This window comes from Dermacentor variabilis, chromosome 1, assembly GCF_050947875.1.
Source record: "Dermacentor variabilis isolate Ectoservices chromosome 1, ASM5094787v1, whole genome shotgun sequence".
Taxonomy (NCBI): Eukaryota; Metazoa; Arthropoda; class Arachnida; order Ixodida; family Ixodidae; genus Dermacentor; species Dermacentor variabilis.
This window is the reverse complement of record NC_134568.1, coordinates 96,697,317-96,721,550: the sequence shown is the minus strand read 5'-3', so window position 1 is coordinate 96,721,550 and position 24,234 is coordinate 96,697,317. Positions and strand designations below refer to the sequence as shown.

At 41.3% G+C, this 24,234-nt stretch overlaps 3 protein-coding genes across 3 annotated transcripts in view; 1 reads left to right on the top strand and 2 right to left on the bottom strand.

Annotated features, from left to right (window-relative positions):
* Window positions 1-1,433: 1,433 nt before the first annotated feature.
* Trmt112 (tRNA methyltransferase subunit 11-2) lies at window positions 1,434-10,346 on the bottom strand. Its single transcript, XM_075691202.1, has 4 exons — window positions 10,150-10,346; window positions 9,979-10,080; window positions 6,820-6,912; window positions 1,434-1,644 (listed from the first exon to the last, which is right to left on the bottom strand). Exons 1-4 carry the CDS (start codon window positions 10,225-10,227, stop codon window positions 1,543-1,545), a joined length of 375 nt encoding a protein of 124 aa, XP_075547317.1. The 5' UTR covers window positions 10,228-10,346; the 3' UTR covers window positions 1,434-1,542.
* Window positions 10,347-10,796: 450 nt separating this feature from the next.
* Window positions 10,797-17,727, top strand: LOC142581302 (charged multivesicular body protein 1a-like). Its single transcript, XM_075691201.1, has 2 exons — window positions 10,797-11,303; window positions 13,629-17,727. Exons 1-2 carry the CDS (start codon window positions 11,052-11,054, stop codon window positions 13,974-13,976), a joined length of 600 nt encoding a protein of 199 aa, XP_075547316.1. The 5' UTR covers window positions 10,797-11,051; the 3' UTR covers window positions 13,977-17,727.
* The window catches only part of LOC142581334 (uncharacterized), a 54,867-nt gene continuing 48,244 nt past the window's right edge, over window positions 17,612-24,234 (bottom strand). The window contains exon 4 of the mRNA XM_075691203.1: window positions 17,612-24,103. Within this exon, the coding sequence (XP_075547318.1) occupies window positions 24,086-24,103 (18 nt within the window). The 3' untranslated portion in view covers window positions 17,612-24,085. The remainder of the gene's footprint in view (window positions 24,104-24,234) is intronic.

Here is a 24,234-nt window from a genome sequence, read left to right as displayed (position 1 = left end):
AATTTGAGTGGCAAGTGAGTTAGTATGCCTGTCAACTGTTCCTACATGCATCAATAATGCACGCTCACAGTATTTAATTACGAGTGCATATGCTCAGTATGAGAAATTTAGAATGAAATTTGAGTGGCTTAAGGAATATTCTCAGAAAGGCAGATCCTACAAGTGTCCTTCTGAGTGGTCATAGAGTGAAAGCTCCACTGAATGTTATTAAACCAGGACGACAACAAAAATGAGCACACGTGCATGTTAGTGTTCCTGTTTCTACTCACAATAATATTAAAGCACATGGTTTCAAGGGAATCTTATAAAAATGAGAGAGCTTTCTGTTAAAGGGCTTGTCTTCTGAACAAATTTAAAAAGCCACAAAAATGTTCAATCTTAATACGCTACAGAGAAGAATTATTTTAGTGTACTAATAAATTACCTTTCTGCAATCCACAAAACACCACTATAACCATGAGACGACGCTTCGAAAGCCAGAAATGGTGCAAAAAGGAAAGACTTCGAGGTGCCACCACCTTGAAGTCCCCGCACCAGCTTGCCATGATGTCATGGATTCTGACGGCATCTTCCAGAGCCTAGTTGATTGTTTATTGGTAAAATAGACTGTATTGTATTTTATGAGCCAAAGACTGAACACTGGAAGTTTTGGAAGCTTTCACTAACCCAATGTAGCCTAAATATGAAAAGATATTTTGAAATCTGGTGACCTCACACTGACACACCAGAGCTGGGGTTTTAGCGAGAAATTCAAGAAGTGGAACTTTGTCCTACATTTTCTTTTCTAGTAATCAACCTATTAAAGCAGAACTAACGAAAATAATGTTTTCGAAGAATAATTAGTCTAAATTGATTTAGTGTCTCTTTAAATTCAGACTTGCAAGTTCACAACTGAACCAGGTCACAGATGAGTGAATATAACCAAGAGAATTTACAAGTAAATGTAACGTGCAATACTAGGAAAAAAGAAAAAAACCATGTGGGCCTGCTCAGCTAGTGTTGTCGTGGAGCTTCGAGTCTGTTATTGAAACATAAGTCAAAATGTGACAACCTACATGCCTGAGGTCGGGCTTGACAGCTCCAGCTAAAATACTGCTCTGCACTACTACGAGTTCATACACACTTACAGATTTTGAACAATGCTAAAGGAAGCCAGTGTCATTAGCAGAGGGAGAGCTGTTCCAATTCCCCTCATACTATTTAGATCCAAAAACTACCATGTACTATGAGAGATGTCGCAGTCAACAGCTCTGACATAATTTAATTTTTCCTACCTGGAATCAGTGAACATGATGCTCAATGGAAGCTGGCATCATTTGCTTTTGCACTGCCCCACTGAAATATGGTCACCACGCTAGGTAAAAGGGCTGACCTTGAGTTTAATCTTAGAACACAGTTGCTGCTGAGTCACCACAGCATGCCCCAGCATTACCCTCGTTTAAGTTCATTTTTACTTTATTTACAAATATGAGATGGTTTCTGACGAAATGACACAAGGTGGCCAAATGTGATGGCACAAAATATTACAAACTTCATGTTCACTCAGACTTCATCTTCATTCAAAAGCATATTTGGAATGCCATTTGTAATTGGGAACTTCCTGCCTGTTTCAGGGCACACAAGCTCTCCAGCAACAACCTCCACCTGGAAAAGAAAATTGCCACACTTTAGTGACTCTGATTCCCTGAACTCAATTACTGCTAACCACAGTTATGAGCCAATGAAACCTGGAAATATTCAGAAAACTCCATGTGATTTCATGAACCCTCAGCTCCAGTGCTACTGGATGAACTCATGGAAACTCCCCGACAACACTAAGATGCTCTACCACAACCTGAAGAAGTATGCAGACTGCATACAGCAGCAGATGTTTGTTGCGCACGGGGCTACCCATTTACAAGCAACACATGTCAGCAAGCACTCTGTGAACAGCAGTTTTCTTTTTTTTTTTTCTTCTTTCTCTGCAGATTTGCTTCACAAACATTGCAGAAAGCACACAGCAATGAACATGCACCAAAGTTACTAGAACCAATAACACAGCTTCACAGCTCTGCTTGAAACATGGGCCCAAAGACAGTTTCATGAACTAGCAGCACTGCAGGCAAGTCTTTTGTTCTAACACACAGTGTAGGGGTCACATACACGAAGCTTTTCATTTGTAGCTGTTTGCCAATGGACAGCTGCCTTTGCTATATGCCCAACATTGCAATTGGTTGGGGCATGCTTTTATGAAGAGATTTAGCTTAAGAACTTTTTGTGAATATGGGCCCTTGTCTGCTGAGAAGGCAGCTGAAAGTCGCGAGAGTAAGGCATAAGCACTAATGAATGCTTATTTACATCTCTCACACATTCTGTGCTGCTGGCATCAGGTGCTTGGCACAACAAATAAGAAAGGAATACATACAATTGAAGGAAAAGAACTGACACAAAATATGGCCCTCCATCCAAGGTAGAGAGGGCAGAGTGCAGAATAAACACAAATGGAGGCTTCAAGTCTGTCGAATCAACTGGTCTGTGGATGATGTGAAAGACAGTGCAATAAAACCACTCATCTTTGTGTTGTCTGCTGCTATGTCATTCAGTATGTCTGCTTCGTGCTTTACGTGTGTACACATTTTCTCCAAAACCATACTTATGTCTACCTGCTTTGTAGAGGTACAAAAATGTGGTTACCTGAAGGATGTTCAGGATGGAATAAGTTTGCAACCTCATAAGTCAGCAAAACATATTAAGATTTTAAACATTACACCTTTTATACTATTGCTTAATTAAAGCAGACAAAACTGGCACAATATTCATGACTCTAGAATACACCACTAGTTTTCAAATGTGACATTTGCAAAAGACACCTGTAGCTGATATTGATTCTGTGAAATTGTGGTTGTGAAAGAGCAGACAAGATTGCTCTTTCTCACTCCAGAGTTGCAATGTTAATATATACACAGGGTGTTTCAGGAAACACTTTCAAAAATTCTTAAGGGTTGCCTGTGGCAGATAGCACAATTCTAGTTTATGAGGTGGTCTACCTTTAAAAATTTTTGAAAGTGTTTGCTGAAACACCCTGTCTGTATATTGTGAACATGAAACATGCAGTAGAGTACAACGAGAGGAAAAGAAAGAGGAAGTGAGAGGAAAAGAAAGAGGAAGTGAGAGTAAAATAAGAAACAGACTGACAACTATCTGTATTTTCCTTACACACAATGATGCAGCCTGTAAACCAAACTTGGCTTGATAACCTGCCCTCAAACATCGTGTTGCAGAGCAGATGTATTCTCCAGCATCCTGCTGCCACTGCTCCCACGGTTGCCACAGCTTGGACATGGTGTCCCAGATTCCTCAGTCTGGAGTCCAATCTGGCTTATGCACTTGTTACACTCAGAACTCTGCCTGTAGGCGTCATTCAAGCTTCTCAAGTCAAGGATCCATCTTCTGTTGCTATACCAACTGCTTCGTTGCTAAAGTTCACTGTAAACGCTCCGTTGGGCCTGGATTCGGCTACCGTGGATCAAGAGACCACAGCATCGTTCGTGAACGCCATCATTGGCCCCTCAATTGCAGTGTCCTGCAATTTTGCTATATTTATGCAGACCATAGCTACCCTATCAAAGTGCCTTGAACACATCACCATCTCCTTCACCGCAGCCTTTACAGATAGCACACCCTCTGGCCAGGAAATTCCAATTTTTTGAGGATTCGAAGACTATGTTTGCAACGTTAGTGAATGTTGACATTACTAGAGCCAGACACCGCATGTCAATCAATGCTGTGCACAACTGGGTGCTGTGGTATATAGTACACAAGATAAGCCCGACAAAAAACCATAAGCAATTTTTAGTGCCCAATGCAATAGCTGTTTGCTTAAGCAAAGCAGCTGTGACATAGTTGTTAGAACACTCAGCTTGAAAACAAACTGTCACTAGTTCAATCCCATGCAGGATAAATCGTTATGCCATTTAGACCCATGCCTGAACCAAAGCATGAAAAATGAACAAACATGATCGGCCCATTTTCCAGTGTTTAACTGCTGTTCCCAGTAAAAAGCAGCAAAGAATTCAACATCCAAGAAGTGCAAAATTGAATAAAGATAGAACAGGCGCTTTACAAATGCATTTGTCGGATGCAAAATGTAGACATTTCACACAATATAAGCCAGCTAGGTAACGACACTGACCTATAAGGCTAAGAAAAAAAAGTTTACTTATATGGATAGGCACAGTAAATATTTATAAAACAGGTATGTTGCTCTTATCAAGAGCAGGTATGCATAAAAACAATGTAAAAGAAATTGGCAGGTGCCGACATCAACTTGGTATTCCCGTCTAGCTCCCTTTGGCATCAGAGACTGTAGCACATCTGGCCAAGGTCCGTTGATTGGCGATTAATAAAAGTGATTACATTGCATTATTCATCGAAGAAATAAAACTAAACCTGGCAACACTTGTCGACTTTTCCTGCACAAAAAGTGAACAAATAAGCAAAAACACAGAAAATATGAAATTTAATACCGGTTTTCCTTATTGATGCTGTGATTTGGCCATGAAATTCACTAATGAGAAGCAATCACCAAAGCAAATTTTAATTATTTGCGTACACGGTAGACCATGTTATATAGGTCGACACTGCACTGTTCTCTTGTGTTCTAGAGTTTCAATTTCATTGTAAAATGCAGAAATACAGCAGCAGATGCACGATGACCCTGATGAAGCCATTCATGCTCGTGTGAACTGCTGCACACCATGAGTGGATAACCAATATGTGAATAGTTCATGTTAGAATATTTTAATCGACTGAACTGAACTTCACTTCAATCATGTTTCATTTGTGTTCTCATAGAAATTAAAAAATTATAATAAATGCAGGAGTTTTAGATGCCAAAACTGTGCTTTCCTCATTTACAGTGAACCTCACTGAGACAAAATCAGTTAAGCCGAATTCTCACATATAACAAACAACATGAGAACGTTTGTTTGGTTTTCTAGACTCAATGCAAAAATAAAAAAACCGTTTAGGATGAATCGCTTCAGATGTACCCTTTGGTTAAGGCGAAAATTCGGACAGATCGCCACCGCTACCGATCCTGGACGCTAGGGTGCCTCAATGCACCGCATCGGGGGCACGCACATCGAGGCACCCTACTGGAGGACTGTGGTGCACGTTGCCCGTGGACAGAGGCGAAAACAAGAGGAGGAAACATAAAAAGTTGCAGTGACGTTTCACTCCGTGAACGCGGGTGACGCGCAAGCGCATGGGTGCTATATCACACATAAAGCTATCGGCCCTCGGTGCACCTAGACGCCTACACTGTCCACACTGCAGATCGTAATCAAGATGGGGCTCATGTGGCCCCGCTATACGCAGCCGCCACCAGAGTAGAACACCCCCATGTAAACATTTGCTTACTAACTACATCAACAAGCATGACGTCAGCGCACACAGGCAAACATGAACACATCACGCTCGGTGATCACGGACGCTTGCTGTCAAAACGCTGGCGCGAGGAATCATGGCAGCAGCAGCGAGTGAAGTGACCTTCGTGCTGTCTATTGCTTCAATGCAAACTGAGCTGCGAGAACACAGCGCACGGAAAGCTACGACCCATCGGCCCACCTAGACTGCGCCCCCAAAGCAGATTGCTTTCGAGATAAAGCCCGTGCGACTATGCGCGGCCCAAGTACAATGCCCCCCTCTCTCTCACCCGATGCCATGCGTGTGACAGAAGACTGCGTGCTTCCTCCCCCTTTGCACACGCGAGATTGAACCACCATCGCCAGCTCACCGTCGCATGCTTTCACTGACACACACTGCATACGGCGTGCGAGGATGATGTTATGACCAGACCAAGCCGGTACATCCATATCGCAAACAAAACCTGTCGAAACTGCTAGAGGAGGTCAACCCAGCATGCTTCTACTTACCTTCCTCCTCCGCGACGGTTCATCTAAATAAATGCTTTCTATGTAATTTTGCTCCTTTGTAAGTCTACTTCATTTATCGCTTTGAAGTAAGATATTTGGATACACCAGGTCATGTCACCAATCATTCTCCTGGTAAGACGAACAAGTTTTCATGGTCCCTTTGAGTTTGTCTTAAAGGGAACTGTATATTAATGACCTGCCGAATAACATCTCATCCCGGACATGAATTAGCCCGATAGTTGTGTAATATACAAACCAATTAACAGTCTTGAACACCATTTGATTTTTCAAGGTGACCAACGCATTAATGACTGTGCAATGCCTGACAAATGACACTTAACTAATCTAAATGGAAAGTAATGTTTTTTCACACGTAATCAATTTAACTCAACCTTTCTTATTACATAAATACAAATTTAGTATCTCAACTTTCTAGGTGTTCTCAAGGATGGGGGAGGAATGGCAGTTGTCGACGAAGAACCACCGCCGAAATAAATTTCTGGCTACAAACTGCAGACGAAAGAAAAGTATGCACCTAGTTTACTCTGCAGAAGCTTTTAGGCTACACTGCCTGAAATGGTATTTACACTGCAATACATGAAATGATATTCATATTTTAGGATTACTTGCATTCTGTAACTTGAAATTCATCATTTTGGTGAGAGACCTATAGTAAGCTTTTTCATTTTTTTATTTTAAGGACATTAAAGGGAAACAGTTAACAGCACTAGACTTTGTAAGTTCCTCTTTTGAAGGACTACCTTCATTTGTTCCTCCGATAATGTGGTTTGCAGACACAATAAACAAAGACAGGCTTCCTTTTAATTCAAATACTTCTTTTGCACTGCAGCATGCAGACGCACGAACACTTTGTGACACAAAAGAGACCCTACACATCTCTCACCTCAAATAGTGTGTGATGAACTTGCTTCAAAAACTCTTCATTATGCTCATAATCTGGTACTAATGTCTTCGGCAATTCTGAAGCACAGCCAATCTGAAAGGAATAAACAACTCCTCATGAAACATGTGTAAGAACCCTTAGCTGCCTCTTTATAGCTTCCCAACAGTGCATTTAATTCTGGAGCTCCACCTCAGGCCCACCTACACAATAGTGAAAACTTTCTAGCAAGGTACAGGCAGTACAGCTGTCCTCAGGAAGTAACGACATGATTGAAGACATCCCAGTGCATTTGATTTCTACTTAGCAGATGGTTTGCACTCCCATAATGAAGAAATTTTCATTGTGTGGGAAATCTGCCTCCACAGTTCTGCAAATGGCCAATATCATGCATCGCACTTTCGTGCATAATACAGTGCAGAAAGCATTCAGAGCAATATCCACCTATACCAATGTTGGCATTGCTACTGATTTGTCAGTATGTACTGATTCTCCAAGAAAATTTTCAATTCAGCAATAACATCTCAAAAGCTACTGACCTTATCTTGGTTTGTCAAGCTTAAATGAACTACAACTAATTAAATCAGGTATTTCAATCTGGTTTTTGTTTGCATAATGAAGGGTTTAAAGGGATTTGCAATACTTTTTGAACATGGTAGACAAATTTTCGAGTTACTGTTCAATGCTGTCCCAGACAACCAGGCCCAATATTCCTGTACATGCCATTGAGAGCCCATAATTTCGCTTGAAAGATTTCCTTGCCCTCTCCTTCAAATTTTCAAAACCCTGACACTTACTCATAAGCAGAAGTAAAAATTGGGGCTACTGAACAGATTTCTTTACATGTTATGACTACACAGTGCCTCTGGCAGAAGCAAAAGCAAATAACTATCTTCTCTGGTGGGGTGGTGATGCCATCTGATGAAGAATGGTAGTACTACTCCAATACTATAGCCTAAGGGATTGGGCAGCTGTGCCCTGCGATTCTGAAGGCCATGCTGATACAAAAGCTTGGAGGGATGATGGAGAGTGCATGGTGGGCATTGTTTCACGTAGGCAAAGCTTTGCAGTGTATTTTTAATGATAAAAAGGAGGTGAAGACTGTGAAGGAATTGTAGCAGCCGCGACTGATTGCTGGTAGATCGATTCACACACATACAGCACAGTCAAAACCCTTTTGTTCGACAATATTCCTGAGAAGATGCTCTTTGTTAATAGGCCCAGTCTGCACCTTTTATATAAGAGTGCTGCAGGACTCCTTCAATTTAGAACTCTATTACACCTTGCAATAAGGGCAGCGTGGCAGGCTAGCTGGTGCAAGGTAAAGCATACAAAATCAAACAAACATAGCATACCTCTCAGCACTGTCGTGGCTCCACACTATTTTGCTTTCCTCATATATCGTTCCACACATTATTGCACAGAAAAACTCTATTCCTCAAATTAAGTTAAATTTCACAGAATTACCATCATCGCTGTCCCTCAAAAGCAAGTACAGTTGAACCTCAATATAACGAGATATAGCAAAGATATAATGAAGTAAATAAGAATGGTTCTCATCAATATATGCACGCAACAAATATATGCTTATAATTATTATAAGGAAGGTATATTCTGGTCTGATGCAACTTTGTTAAAATTAAATTATGGGGTTTTACGTGACAAAACCACTTTCTGATTATGAGGCGCGCCGTAGTAGAGGACTCTGGAAATTTCGACCACCTGGGGATCTTTAACGTGCACCTAAATCTAAGTACCCACGGGCGTTTTCACATTTCGTCCCGATCGAAATGCGGCCACCATGGCCGGGATTCGATCCCACGACCTCGTGCTCAGCAGCCGAACACCATAGCCACTGAGCAACCACGGCGGGTCCAACTTTGTTATAATGAGGTTTAACTATACAGCAAATATGTTCCTTATGAGTACAGCAGCGCAAAACACGACAAGGAGAAGTAAACAGGACAATCTCGTCCTGTCTTACACTACCATACTCATAATCATTACTAACTAACCCGTCTGTTAGTTCAATTATCAGCAAAAGGTGCCAACAATTAGTAAAATATGAAGTTTATGCAGCACAACTTTGTCTTTTCCCTCAAAATGTGTGAAATTTCGCTAAAGCATGCTCAGAGTATTCAGTGTACTGTAAACAAGGTCAGAAGGAGAGACAGGGGCACACGTCACACATAGCACTACATGTGCATGCCGCCCCTCATTTTGTCCTTGTTTATTGTGCGCTACCTACGTAACACTGAGACCCCTGTGCATATACCCCAGTCACACAGGACACTTTCAATTGCAATCAAGTCCAATTGGCATTGAACTTCTCGATCATGAATGGCTCCTTTACACAGCTTGTGCAAAGGAGCCAATTGCTGTTGAGAAATTCAATCTCAATTGGGTTTGACTGCGACTGAAAGTGCCCTGTGTCACAATCTTTTTTTCAAACTGCCTCCTTCAGAGGAAAATTTGCATGCTCCGTTTCATCGGAACCATCAAGCTGTTGTGTGCTGCTTGCTATTCACGCGTGACGCAGAAGCGCCATGTGAGAGACATTATCTTGTAGTCGGGTAAAGGGCTTCGTTGAGAACAAGGGCATACAGGCTCTTGCTTCCCCTCCCCCACCCCCCAACCAGCATAAAGCTTTCTTTATATCGTTTTTGTTTTGTAAAATACGACTGGCCAGGCCGGCCAATCAATTTTGTTGATGCCCATGCCTTTGTGTTTAGTATTAACACATTTTAGATGGAGTGTCGCATTACTGCGATTTTTATGAAGTTAGATGCATGCAAGCATCTTTAGCAATGCAGTAACTGCCAGAGCTTCACCGACGCAGTTCATGACGAACTATTTCCACACAATACATACGAATAAATGAATAGACACCAACCTTCAAAACGAAATAAAGATTGTGTAAAAATAAAGGATCGTAAACACCTACCCCGCCCCCCCCCCCCTTTTTTTTTTCTTTCAAATGCTTTGCTAACACTGATATACATAAACATGTAGCACTGATTCCAAGGAAACCGCAATGCTCAGGCAGCTTATGCGGCTGTGCCAACATTTCAACAAAATTCGCTGCGTGCTGTAATCACAGGAAAAGATATGTTAGTAGGTATGCAAAATCGATTTAAATGAAACGCAACGTCAGATGCATACGCTTTCGGCTGCTTGGTAAAGGGCATCCCAGTCCAACTTCGGTATCATGCGACACACGAACTCCGGATTAAAATCAACTGATATCACTTTTGTTTGGCTTGCCTGAAATAAGAATAAAAGGAAATATTAGCACGTGAATGCCAATATGCAAGTGAGCCAGAGAGAACTTGCCACGATGCCAAGAGGAAAACCAATGTTAACACCCTTGATGCACTTTGATGTCATCATATTGTGCGTAAGCAGCTTCATTCTGCCGTTGAAAAAGAGTGATCCCAAAGATGAATATGAAACGAGGAACTGACAGCTCACAACACAGCGCTCAAGCGCAGGCAAGAGCGGCCATAAAATAAGGAACCGGCCTAGAATATAGGAGTATCGCCTCATTAGACTAAAGCCAGCGGAGCCGTTGCAGTAATCAGCCATTAGAGGCGCTGTTGTACTGTTCTCGTTCTGTGCATAGACAGTTCACTGAAAAAACGCGCTAGTTGCAGTAGCGCCCCGTTGCGGCTGCTGACCGCAGGTGCCTCACGCGGAGGCAACGAAGGCAGGGTTGGCGGAGTACATTACAGCTTATATAGTCTAGATTCTTGTAACCATGCTTGTAACGCAAGTAGAGTTGCCGATGTCGCTGACACTGTTAATATGTTGTGAGACAAGCAAAACCTTAAAGTTAGCATAATACTCTGTGATCAAAATGATCAATGAAACTCAATTTTCTTCAAGTGTGTTGTTCACTTCAAGTATTTAAAACTAGGAAGCGACTGGCTGTAACCGGATTATATAACAGGATTTTGCCTGCCACTTGGCCATACTCGGCTAGATTACTAGGCTTTAGTCCAAAGTTTCGTCATGTTTCGTCTCTACGTCTGGCTACATCTCGTGAATAGAAACCGTAGGAACAGTCGAGAGCGTGTCAGGGAAGTGCCGTTTGGTCGGTATACATAGTGCGATCGGAAGAAAGTCGTGGACAGGTCTTTAGGACCTGCTGGACCGTAGGTAAACACGTCGTACCGAGATCTCACAGACGCGTGACAGCTGAATCATTCACGACACGCCCACTGTAACGGTACGTTATGGATGACATGCTATTTCAGTTGCGATTCAGCTGCAAACAGCTCGAACGACTCTCCAAAAAAGCCGAGAAAGATGAGCGATTGCAGAAAGCAAAGATCAAGAAGGCCTTGCAACAGGGCAACGTCGAAGGTGCGCGAATCTATGCTGAGAACGCCATTCGGAAGAAGAACGAAAGCATCAATTACCTGCGCATGGCTTCCAAAGTTGATGCTGTGAGCTCCAAGATCAAGAGTGCCATGGCTATGAAGCAGGTAAGAAGCGAGGTGTACTGTTGAACTGTAAAGCATCAAAGTTATCGAAACAGCTTTTGGTATGGCCTGGTGCAAGAGGGGAGCGTATGTATGCCATTCTTATTTGGTATGATTGTCGTTCTTACCACATGCAGTTAAACGCCAACAAGGTGTTCGAGGTAGCCTTTCGTGACCCTGATCGTCGTAGAGTTCACTTCTATAGAAAGACTTCTAAATGGTCATAAATAATTTGCCACCTTCAATGCTTCAACTGAGGAGCAGACAAAGAGAACAATAGCTCAAGGACAAACATATATTACGTATCTGTCCCCTCTGTGGTGTCCGAATTTTTTGCTCTTCATGTGCGGGAGTGCATTCAGGAATGATCATTCTTGAGGATGCCACTTTCAGCACGCATTGGGTATCGTTAAGAACACAATTTGGGAATAAGCACAGTTTTGTAATTGTCAAAATGCGCGTGGATGTCGGGTACATTGACAGCTACAGAATGACCCTCGCCTGCAAGCTTCTCTTTTTCTTTTTTATTTTAACAGTCAAACATCTGTCTTTCCGTTAACATGAATACCGTCAGAGTGGTCTCGTTAATTTCCATTATCACTTAATTCTGAGTGCATGCCACCTTAATGCCTGGTAGCATTCGAGTGCCACTTTTGAGAGATGAAAACATGATGCAGCCTTGTGTACATACATTGTGTCTGTTGATTATGCAGCAAGAATTTAGTAATTTAAATGGATGCCCGTAGCAACTCTCGGGCGTCATCGTATGAAGCCGAAACTGTCGCCAGATTCATTTGTTCCTGAACACGACCAGTTTGCTTCACATGACCAGTGTCCAGAATAGAACTGTCACTGATGGACACTGATCGAGTGAATTGGAGATATCCTCTTCTATGGAGAAAGTAGCTTGCTTTCTCACACTGTAACTTTGGGGCATTTCATTTGCTTGTGTTACTTCTATTACTAAATCATTTTGAAAAAATTTTTATGGTAGCACAGACCTGGAATGGTGTGCTACAGATTCCAATGTACTGTAACCAGAGTTCTGAACGAGGCCTAGTATGGGGCCCTTTAAAGATGTGGCTGTAAGCATTGTCTAAGTACCTGCATCTTATGGTTGATATACAAAAAAAAAAAAAAACAATCATTGTTGAGGGTATTATAGGTCTTCACACCGACCTTGATTGATCCTGACCACAACCATGTTATGACTGCATATTGCTGTGGCATCTTGATGCAGGGGCTAGAAACATGTTGCCATAATGTTGATCCAGCATAAGGCACGAGATACAAACCTCTTAAAAAGAATTAAAGGATACAGGCCTTTCACCTCGACCCAGCTCTTGTTGTTTGCTATGGTTGCCTTGTTTGCTGCTGTGGAAGTTTATTATTGAAAAAGTATTGTTCATTGTTCTGCAATGTTGTTCATAAGCTTAGTTCTGCTTGTTCTAGCATATTTTGCACCCTTTCTGTGCCTTCTGTTGTAGCTTTCAAACGTTCCTTGGTGTTAGAACAGCAGTTCCCTTTCAAAATGTTCTGTTTCCTCCATTGCTTTGATGTTGACAAGCTTTTGTGGATGGTTGTCTTTTTAGTCTGCACAACACACACAACTACTTTATTGTAAACTACTGTATTTTTGTGTTAATGCACTGCAGGAAGATTTGGCAGGTGAAGCAGACCACTATTGGCTCACCTAGGCCATCGTCATGTCTTCCATTGCCTCTGTGACCTTTAGCTGTTTTCACCAAGATGTACCTCAGCCTTATCATTTCATATCGGTGGACATGTTACTAGTCTGCCTTTTACCCAACATTCCCTTACCAATCATTTTACACCCCCCATTGGGGCATAGTGGCTTTGGTGTTGCGCTGCTAAACCCGAGATTGCGGGGGGACTGAATCCCAGCCACCACGGCCACATTTCGATGGGTAAAAATGCAAAAATACCCGTGTACCATGCATTGGGTGCACAATAAAGAACTGAAGGTGGTCAAAATTAAGCTAGAGTCCTCCACAACGACATGCCTCATAATCATATCGTGGTTTTGGCACATAAAACCCCAGAATTCATTTTTTATTAATCTTACTTTTTCTGTACTAGTGTTCCTTGCTTTCACATTTTCTTCGTGAGGATGTATTCATTATCTTTTTATAACTGTGTCCTGACTAATAGCAAACTACTCTCGTATATATCTGCTGTATAGCATATATTGAAGTTTTATCATTTCCTGTCATAAGAAAACTGCATTAGCAGGCTAGTGTCCATTGTACATGTTGCACTAATATCACAATAAACAAAGCTTATTTTCTCAAACTTGCTACTCTGCAGGTCACCAAGAACATGGGCGGTGTGGTAAAAGCACTTGACAAGGCCATCAACTCAATGGACTTGCAGAAGGTATCAGCTGTCATGGAGAAGTTTGAGCAGCAGTTTGAGGATCTGGACGTTCGAAGCTCAGTTCTTGAAGACGCCATGGGCACAGCCACAACTACAACTGCACCTACAGCCCAGGTAGACCAGCTGATCCAGCAGGTTGCTGAGGAGAGTGGCCTCGAAATGATCGACCAGCTCAACCAGGCAGGCGTAACACCAGCTGACACCATTGCTGCTTCCACAGGTCGCTCAAAGGCCGCTGAGGATGCCCTCACCCGACGCCTCGCAGCTCTACGTGACTGATGGCCACTGCAAGTGTGGTTTCTGTGGCCACCTAGAATTCGCTCAGTGGAGCAAGGTGGAGACATTCAGGTTGTCCAATCATTCTGTTCTGCATGCAGTGCTTTGTGCAGTGTAGCAAGCCTGCAGTGCTACTGTATGGCCACCAATGCAACAAAACAGAAGAGCATATTACAGCAATTTATGATTTTGTAAGTGTCCTGACTGTTTTTGTAATCCTGCTTATCTTCACTCCCGTCTTCTGGCCCATTTGAGTTGCACTAGGTTTACTTTGCTAAAGGAAGAGGCACTATCAGCACATACTTTACAGTTTTTCCATTTGCTATGTCAATACTTTTCAAGTCCTTCATATGCAATGACTCAAGCAGATTATTTTACATGAAAGATGTTTAATTGGGTTTTTAACAAAATGACTAATTGTGGCTCTCATTGATTGCTGCTGTTAGCTGTCTTTGATGTGGCATGAGCCTGCTACACTTGCTACATAAACAGTGTCCACTTTATTGGCAATGCTTACTGAATTCAGCATATGTTTATTGCATCTGTGTACTGCTCTGCAATGTATGGATCACTTCATTGGTTAAGGCAGAGAGTTCACTGCACTAAACTACACAAGCTGACTGCACAGCAAGGCAAGCTGCAGTCACAAATGACAGCCATTACAATGTCTGTATTTGTTGACCAGTGAGGATGTTAGACTGTACATCTAGCCTCTTTAGATGTACTCGGCAATCTAGTACTGGGGAAAATAAGTATTTCTTGAATTATATTTTGCCTTCATAACGACTAAAAAGAGTGTATGTCATCACAAATGTTTTAGAAAGGCAGCCTTATTAGCAGACACTGTATTTGAAAACATACTTGTGGCATGTTTTGTTTTTCCTTTGTGTGTATGCATATTTGGGTGATATCTTCATGCTTTCTTGCTGTGGAGTCAATGCAAGATTAACTTTTCGTTTTCTATCTACACACACTGTTTTTGGTGTCTGTTGATGGAAACTGTATACCCATTGCTAAGTGTACATATGACTGGTATGGTACTACACTAATATGTAATCCGGTGAATGCAAAAGAGAAAAAAGTTTGAAACTTGTAGTGGAAGAAGTAACAATGTGATCATGTTAGTACGTGAACTGCTCCAGACGTGCCATTCACAGGCGAGTTCTCTGGCAGTAACATCGAGTAGCGGTTTCACCTACCGTTGTTGATGGGCACTGTTTCATTGCTCTGTACTTTTGCTTGATGGCATGCTTTTACAGAATGGGTACCATTGAAATTGGAGGCTATTATTATATTATTATATTATGACCCATGAGGCTGATTCTTTTTGTGGTAAAAGTATATTTTCTTTTTTTTATAATGTAGTGCTACTATGAGGTGTACTTAGAGTGTGCAGTTTGTATGGGCATTCTGTGTGTTTTTAGGCATTAGCACCATTTTTCATGTGGAACATGTATGTTTACTTTTTCTTGAGCTTTAATTCCATAAACTATCACAGCATCATAGCTGTTAAAACATTGTTAACAAAGGATAGGAGCAGTCTCAAGATGGTAGCAATAATTTGAACTATAATTACAGAATGAAACGCAACAGGGAAACTGGGAAGTTGAACGCTCCATAGATGCAATTACTGAAATGTGTGATGCCATGCTACTTTGAACCTTATCACTACCAGCAGTGTGAGCTCTGACCTAAGTGCATGAGCCAAAATTACACCAATGTCACACGAACGAGAGACATTGGGAATAAAAGTATGGCATTAGTTTGCCCTAAATTGGCATGTTTCATTATGTGAGTATAGCACTAGTTTTAATACGTCAATGATAAGTTCTTAGGATGTATTAGGAAAGTGCAAGGTAGTTTCCAGACTTGTACTCGCACAGCAGCTGGTGTGAATGTTACAGCCACCACACATTTGTGCATTTGTGTGCTATTTTCCAAAACATCACATGTTTCCTTTTGATGTGAAAAGAACTCTGTGTGGTGCAGACACTTGAATTTGATGCTTCCTATGATTATGCACAATTTTCTTGTACAAAAATAGCACACACAGAAATTTTAGACAGCATGTTCGGAATTTTTTTCTAATAAACTAAGTAAGTAGAACAAGAAAATGCCCTAATAACAAGTTGGCTCCATGCAGTGCTGTATTGGTTTGAATGTTATATAATATGCAATCTTTTCTGGTGTATTTTTTCCTATATAAAACTTGGTTCATGTTATGCGAAACGCCTTCACACAAAAGGCATGATGCATTTGTAGCAGCATAAAGTAGCAGCCACAAACTTTTGACTGGTCATAATAGCGACTTTCTTTAGACAGTCTTAGTACGCACTTAGTACTTAGTACACAGGCATTTTTATGTTTGTACCACAGACGCATGAAGGTCCCCAAACATTTCAAGCATGTTACTTATTTAAGCATTGCGTGGCACTGGAACAAAAATAGGAAGCATGTTTGGTGAATTTAATGTAATAATGCAAGATATTAACACTTTAGCACATTTTATAATCTGTCTTTCACTTATGTTGAATTCCAATGGCAGATCCAGATCAAGTTTTTCTGCTCAGTATGGAGCAATCGTATTCCAATGGCAGAATGGGAGCGTGAGCTGTGTGTTCCAATGGCAGATTGGGACCAGCCGCTGATCCCGGATTGCTCCGTGGAGCAAAAATATTTGCTCCGCCGAAATTGGCAGATTTGACCGGAAGTCCTCGTGACGTATTTCCTTCACCCGCCTCTGCTTCCTGTCACGGTCGCCTGTTTCCGGTCGTGGGTAGCTATGGACGACATGGGAAATGTGGACGCCGCTTCGTGCCGTGCGATTTTATGCCGTGCGCTTCGTGCCGTGCGATTCTATTCTAGCGCCCTCTCACTTGATTTTCCTGTACTAAGTGCCTCTGCGGGAGCGCACGCATTCCCTTCGCAGATATGGTGTGCGCACATGAGAGCGATCTCAGTCGGAGCGACGTGCTCCGTCACGATCCGGCCGAGCGCTCGCTATCTACCATTGGAATTCAACATTAGTGTGATCCAGAGTTTATTGGCTTTAGCCTCCAAAAGTTATGCTGGGAAGCACTAATTGGAGGGCTGCAAATTAACTTCTACCATGTGAGGGCTTTCTTTATCGTGCACCAAAAACTTAGTACACAGGCATTTTTATGTTTTGCCTCCATCAGAATGCTTCAAACAAGCCTGGGAATTAAATCCACAGCCTTGTGTAAAGCAACAAATTACCGTAGCCACTGAGCCATCATGGCAGTTTTTTTTTCTGTTCTTCTTTCATGGTCTACCAGGTAATACATTGAAAAAGTGACCTTGAATAGATTATCTTCCTATACAGACTGTTACAGTACCCCTGTCCACATAAGAGTTTAATTGACCAACGTCTTTGTTGTAGAATCAACATGTGACAGCAGTTTTATACAGTAGATAAATCAACATGTATCACATCTGCAGGCAGCATAAAATGTACACACAAGCATCAGCAAACCAACAAACAATTCAAGGTACATGCCACACGTGCCTAACATTTGTACAAAGTGAATGTAGGGTTTCCATTGCTGATGCCCCTGAATGCTGTAGCTACAATGGAATGCAGTGAGCTTTGAAATTTGTGCTTGGCTTTAGGCCTATGATGAGTTTTATGTTGCTTTATTGTGGGTAAGTACAGTGTATCTGCTTCACTTGTCTTATCAGAGCTTTAAATGATGCTTATGCTGTACATACTGTAATTAAAATATGTCATGCACTTCACAACAGTCTGTTATAATGAAATTACTTTTACAATGGTAAATACACTGTTAGCCTCTTAATCTGGTATTGCTACTAAAGGGTAAAGCTAACAGCACCTACTGTTGACAGTTAATCTTTGAGTACTAGACATCGTTTGGCATAATTAATGCTAGCAGAAACTAGTGTATGTTGGTCACCAAATGTTGGAACAGGCCATGTATAGGAACAAGGTAGCTAACATATGGTTGTAGATAAAGTGTCGCGCTTCATTTCTCTTCTTCCAGTCTGCTATGATTAACATGCACATGTCTGTGTGCACGCTAGTGGCAACATGGAAATGGACGGCCCTTATGCTGGTTTGGACATCATACAATTGCTCCTCTTTTTTGCAGGCCTAACAGCTTCATGATATGCCTCTCTGTGAAAGCTTTAAGACTGTATTGGTAAAGGTAGCCGTTCGCTCAGCTACAGTCTTGCAGAGCTCCACATTTTTTTCTGTAAACACATGGTGGGATCTCTGTGCCATAATATAGTATTTGTGCATTCATAAACGCATAAAGCATCTGTATGTGAGGCTTGAAAACTATGCAAAGTCTGTATTTTTAAGAGTGGGAACATTTCCTGACAGGGTCCTGCACTTATTTATGTGGCACAAGGTATTGTTGGCATGGTATGTGCCCTCTAAAGACCTGAGAGAGAATGCTATATTTTGGTAGTTGTAGCAGCAAAAGAGTCAACTCCTTGGTTTACACCAAGTGTGGTTTTGTCATTTACTTTTCCGATAAAAGGTTGCAAGTAAAGGACTGAAATGTTGATGAAATAACTTCTGTACAAGCTGCTGGATATCTTCTTACCGACTGTGGAAGCACATATTAGCATTAAAGGGGCCTTAAAAATATTCATACATTTGAAATTTTCGCCCACGTAATATACTGAAACACTCATCTTGACAGTTACTGTGGAAGCACTTCCATTGGTTGCAAGAAACTTCATGGGAGCTGGTACATGGAGACATGGTGGTTGGGAGTGTGGATTTGCAGTGTAGCAAGACAAAACATAGGAGCACCTCCATAATGTAGGGTCCCCATGCATCCTTGCATCTCCACAATGTAATGTGTAGGCTAGACAGGTGAAGGCAAGAGAAAATAGGCCTGCTTTGGAAACAGTAACACAGGATAGCTTCCATTGAGTGGCTAGGAGTGCTGACTAGCGTGCCCTTAAGGTAACACCACATGCAGTTTTTTTTTTTTTGTACCTGTGCTAATACAATCTGCAAACAGCACTTTAGTGCACTTGACAACAGGTGCATTAACAGGGTCGTTCAAAATATCCCTGCTGATGATTGCTTTGTGTTTCCCAATAAAGCATAGCGAAAGTCATGATATCTGCTCAGAATTAAATCTTTCCAATAGGACTGCACACAGGATAACAATAGTAATAGGAAAAGTTAAACCTGAGTGCACTAATGCATGATAGCATGGCAAGCTTGCCACCCAAGCCAAGCATCACTAAAGCTGGCAGCAAGCTAATTAGGCATGGCTCACCGTTGAGACGAGAAACTAGGGTGGCGGTGCTACTGTGTTCAGATATCATGCATGACCTCCTGCCCTTCAAAAAAAAAGAGAAACAGAAACTGCACTTAAACTTACCCATACTGTGTTGCTCAGCCATATGTGATGGAATAAAAAACCTAGGTTACTTACCACAAGTTTGTTCACACATACAGTTTAGTTTCAGTGATTAGTGTAATCTTTTATCTGGTTTTCCTTTATTTTATTCTTTCTTCTTGTCAAATTGAGACAATAGTGAGTTTATATGCATGCCTTTATATAAACTTATATGCTTGCCTTTTTATATGTATATATATATAGCTGGTCACACAGATGTGTATTTATTTGAAATAGCTGCTTTCTCTAAGATTTCAGCCAGGATGCTTCGACTCGTGATGAATGGTCATTCCCTCTTAGATTTTCTGTGTGAAATTGCATATTATTTAGTTTAGGGCGAGCCCTTTTTCTTGCATATTTAACTGTTAGGTGTGCATGTGTGGCTTTATTGTTAGTTATATCCTTTTGTATGTTGCAACAAAACCACGGTCATTTATGTTTATTTCTTGAACTAAGCACAGTAGGTCACTATGTAACAATTTCAAGTTCAATTTTCATATTTGCACCATAAGATAATATGCCATGCAACCATGTATTTTAATTAATGAAGTTCACCACTCTGAGTTTGCAGAGTTTGCATGAGGTTTCAATGTTACTTGCTAGTGTTGGTAAAACAAAGTACGTGTCCTTAACAATATGTGGTCACACACACAGGCTGGTAGACAGTGTCCCATTGGTTAAGAATGGAGTGGACAGAAAAGTGAGCATGATGCTGTGGCCCGTAACAGCAGCAGTGCTATTGCAAATTATATTTTTCTTGTTGATAAACTAGATTAAATTAAGAAAGGTGTTTGGCTGTGTGCAGCCAGTGAAACTGAGACACTTTGTTGGTGTCACCTCAGGAAGTTGAGTTTTGTAAATATAAGAGAAAAGCATTTGTTATATATACAAGATTTAATTATACAACTTGCAAAAATAAGGCGAGCCTTGCAGCATCCTTTGAATTTGGTGAATATCATCTGTTCTGCAGGCAGAGCTGTGAGTATTTCGACCAATTCTTATAGTCGTGCTTGGCATATGGAGCTCACAAGCGGAACACAAAGATAGCTCCCCTTGTTTTTGAGCAGGGGCTATTTGTCACCCATTTTGGTGGAGCTGCCAGCTGGTTTTCAACTCTTATACGGCAGCAGCAGCCCATAGATGGCAGTCATTGGCTGATTGTTGAGATATGCAAGCATGAAGTTTGCATGACTGTTCATAATTTCTTAGTGAAATGCACTTCTTCATGCCATTACTTCTTATATTATCCAACAAAACAGGCTGAAGTGACACCCACAACTTCTGTTAAAGGGACACTAAAGGCAAATACTAAGTCAAGCTAAAGTGATAGATAAGTGCTTGGCAATCTCTAAGGCATCAATATTAATGCGAACAGAGCCTTAATAATCAAGAAATCGAGGCAAATGCAGGACATGATTATAGGCTCAGCAGGGACATTCAAGCACTTGCCCGATGGCGAAAGCATTCCTCAGTTAAGTTCTGTCACTGGTACACTCAACTACTCGTTGGAAAAAACATCCTTGTATTGCATTATATTATGAAATAAAATGCTACTTGTCCAGTTCTATTTCATTTTTAGAAAAAAGAACTCATTGAAATTACCATTGACAACGACGTGGGCGGTCGAAAGGTTTCGTTTTCGCTCGACTGTACGCCGCCCACGCTTTCGTGTTTCAGTACTTTCCTGGTCGCGTAGTGCTGCGCTGGTTTTGCTGGCTCGCAAAACCTGCACAAACTGCAAGTAGCAGAGAATTCAACTTCCATGTGATGTCGCGGGATGCCCAAACGGTCTACGCCACTTGACCAAAAAGCAGCTGCAGCGGCGAATCCGCCATTCTGTCTTGCCTTGGTGCCGCCGTCTGTCAGGCGCCGTTTTTACTCACCGACGGCAGCAAAGAGCGGTGATGGTGTATGCAACGTCACCACTCCTTCGGTAAGGTGGCGGGAGATTTGAATGTCGAAGAAGGTATTCAGACCCTTCAGATACAATTTTCTCGGCACGAAACAAGCCTTGCGAGGTTTCTGGAAAGGTAGTACTTAAACAGTGCATGTCGACTTAGTATTTGACTTTAGTGTCCCGTTAAGAGTGACATACTTCCTGAAGAACATGGCTGTCATCAGCTCAAGCTCGCCGACACCTTAAATTTCAGTCACATGTACCAGTATCACCACGATCGCACCTTGTCAGTTTTGATCTTGAATTAAGCACTCATGCCCTTCTAGGTCTGCAAGGAATCTTAGGCTGGTGAGGAAGTGGTGGTTGACGTGTTCCAGCTGTCCCATTGCCACTCTCGGGCAGTTTTGTCAGATACTTATCTTGAAGGGTACTTGCCAGCTTCCAATGAAGGATCCCTGGTGTGACCTCCAATTTTTCGATTTTGGTGGCTGCCATACCCCATTGTAACAGAGATTCTCGAATCCAGTGGAAATTGTTCTTATGGTTATGGCTGGTGCCACTTACTGGAAGTAGATAGTGCCATCAGCACGTCAAGGAAAGAAAATAATAATAAAAATGAAGTCAGGTGGCATAGCAATTAAATTTGGTGGGACATAACCATTAGCATCACCCTCGCCGAGGGGGAATAGATGAGTTAAAGGAGGACATAAATATTGCCCTTAATCTTCATATTGGGTCCTTTAAACATTTTTTAAGGAATATATTCCGTGGAAGGCACCACCATTCCAGTGTGTTCCTGAGTGTTCCAAGATTTCTTTGGTATGCCAAATAGCAGCACACAGTCCAACCTTCACTGTTTAGGCAACTTGTACTTGCAAACTAATGCAGCTTAACCATTTTTTACCACCTCAAAAAATTGACCCCTACTTTGCATTTGTGAGGCGACCTCAAACTTATCATGTTGGCAGTTAATTGTGACCAAAAAGGAGCATGTCGATTCTTGAAGGAAATTTGCAATTTTTCAATTCTATATGCACAACATTTATGTGTAGCTATGCCAGTAAGCATACATTTTTAACTAAAGCTGACTACTTCGGTATAAAGAATGCAGCAGTGGAGAAACTGAGAAGCAATTAAGTTAACATGTTAAGTAAATCACCATTAACAGAGGAAAACAAAAAGTTTTACATGTGTGTGTGAATAGTTAAGCACTGTATCACGACTTTTTCCATTTTAGTGGCAGGAAGTGGGTAAATATTTAAGCAAATTAAGCTATGGGATACCTATAGTAATAATAGATGTAACCCTTTAGAATGATAGTAAAAGAGAAATCACAGACCTCAAAAAAATGTAAGATGCTGCATTTTTAAATTTGCTGTCCTTCAAACAATGACATTACATTAAAGCAACTGTCAAAGCAGCAGTAAAAATGCTACCATCACATATTGGCTGGAATACTTAAGTGCTGATTCAAGGAGCTAAGAAAGGATTAATGAAATGCCACCTTAATGTGGTGGCTTGGAAACAAAGTACTGTATAATGTGTTGCAGTACATGAAGCCGTATAACAGTAACTTGGTCACAAGAGCTTGCCTTTTTGTAAACTTGAACACAGAACCTGGTCAAATTGTATTTATGTGCTTATTGTTACCTTGAAAATCTTGCACTAATATGACCTGCCTATATGCTTTGCAATGATTGAACATTGTGCTGTTTACAAGTGTTGCAGTATCAGTACAAGTGTAGTGGGGCATCCTGTTGATAAATATGAGCTGCTTTCAAGTCTTCTCAATGATTCGAGAAGCTATGCTGACTAGCAGAAGGACTGTCGGGCATGCTGGTTAAATAATTATGGTCTGCATATCATATTTTTCATTACACATATTACTGTAGGAACAAGAATGCTGCAATCCAGCAGTAGTAGGTTGGAAATTGGAATGAAAATAGTCTTGCACAATGAATGGTAGATGTTGGTCTGCATGTAATATTCACTGTTTGCAATTTTCACGATATAATTAGCAAGGTCTATAAAAAAGCCAGGACAATAAGTTAAAAACTGTAGTTTTCCCATGATTGATCATGTTAGTATATGTATTCTTTAACAAGCTAGGCATGCAATAGTCAAAAGGCAAATCTAGTACAAGTCAATCTTTAACGTTAGTAGAATCAAGATCTCGCAATGTAGTGCGGTAAAAATCTGAAATCTGGCCAGATAAATGCAATCTTTGTTCTCACAGGATGTTGCACGTAAGTTGAAAATGCTGAAATAGAGATTATTTACTTCATATTAAATTTGAATAAATGTGGATAGAAAGATAGGATAAATGCAAGAACATTTTGCCTGCATAACACTGCTTGAACCTTGCATTCGATTTATACAACAATCTAGGTTATGTGAAACAAGAAGGCTGATTTATACAGTCTGTCATGTCCTTTGTGTCTATATGCTATATATGACATGCTGCCTTGGCGAAGCACACTGAGAGCTGGTTTGCAATTTATTTCTCTTTGCTTACGTTGCTTTTGCTCTTCCTTGCAGTATGGATGCACTTGCATCATAGCCATTGCCACAACTCACAGTGTTGATACAGTGCACCATCGGTGGTTCCGAGTACTACCAACTCAAGGGCCACAGCAAAGGACAAAGTAAATATGAATGTGCATGTCAGCCGCATCTTGTCCAGCACAACAGTAGCGAATTTGCAGAACAAGGAACAATGGGGTAGACCACTAAAAAGCACACACTGCATTGCGTCCACACTTTGACTCTTATACAACTTGCTGCTGATGGCAAGGCTCTTTCTTTTGAATGAGTCAGCCCGCCAGGGTGCCCTGTGAAAGTGATAATAACTGTATAGTATACATACAAAATTCCTGCAACTTGCACCAGATAGTGTCGTTTATGACAAACACATGTGTACTAAAAAACTAAAAAATAATCTGTCTCACTAATGCTTCAATCA

Excerpts from the sequence above, each read along its gene's own strand:
- Trmt112 (XM_075691202.1), bottom strand. The coding sequence starts at position 10,227 with ATGAAGCTGCTTACGCACAATATGATGACATCAAAGTGCATCAAGGGT. Across the intron at positions 6,913-9,978 it reads TTTACCAAGCAGCCGAAAGC|ATTGGCTGTGCTTCAGAATT; the intron begins GTATGCATCTGA and ends TATTCCTTTCAG. Across the intron at positions 1,645-6,819 it reads TTCATCACACACTATTTGAG|GTGGAGGTTGTTGCTGGAGA; the intron begins GTGAGAGATGTG and ends TTTCTTTTCCAG.
- LOC142581302 (XM_075691201.1), top strand. The coding sequence starts at position 11,052 with ATGGATGACATGCTATTTCAGTTGCGATTCAGCTGCAAACAGCTCGAA. Across the intron at positions 11,304-13,628 it reads GTGCCATGGCTATGAAGCAG|GTCACCAAGAACATGGGCGG; the intron begins GTAAGAAGCGAG and ends GCTACTCTGCAG.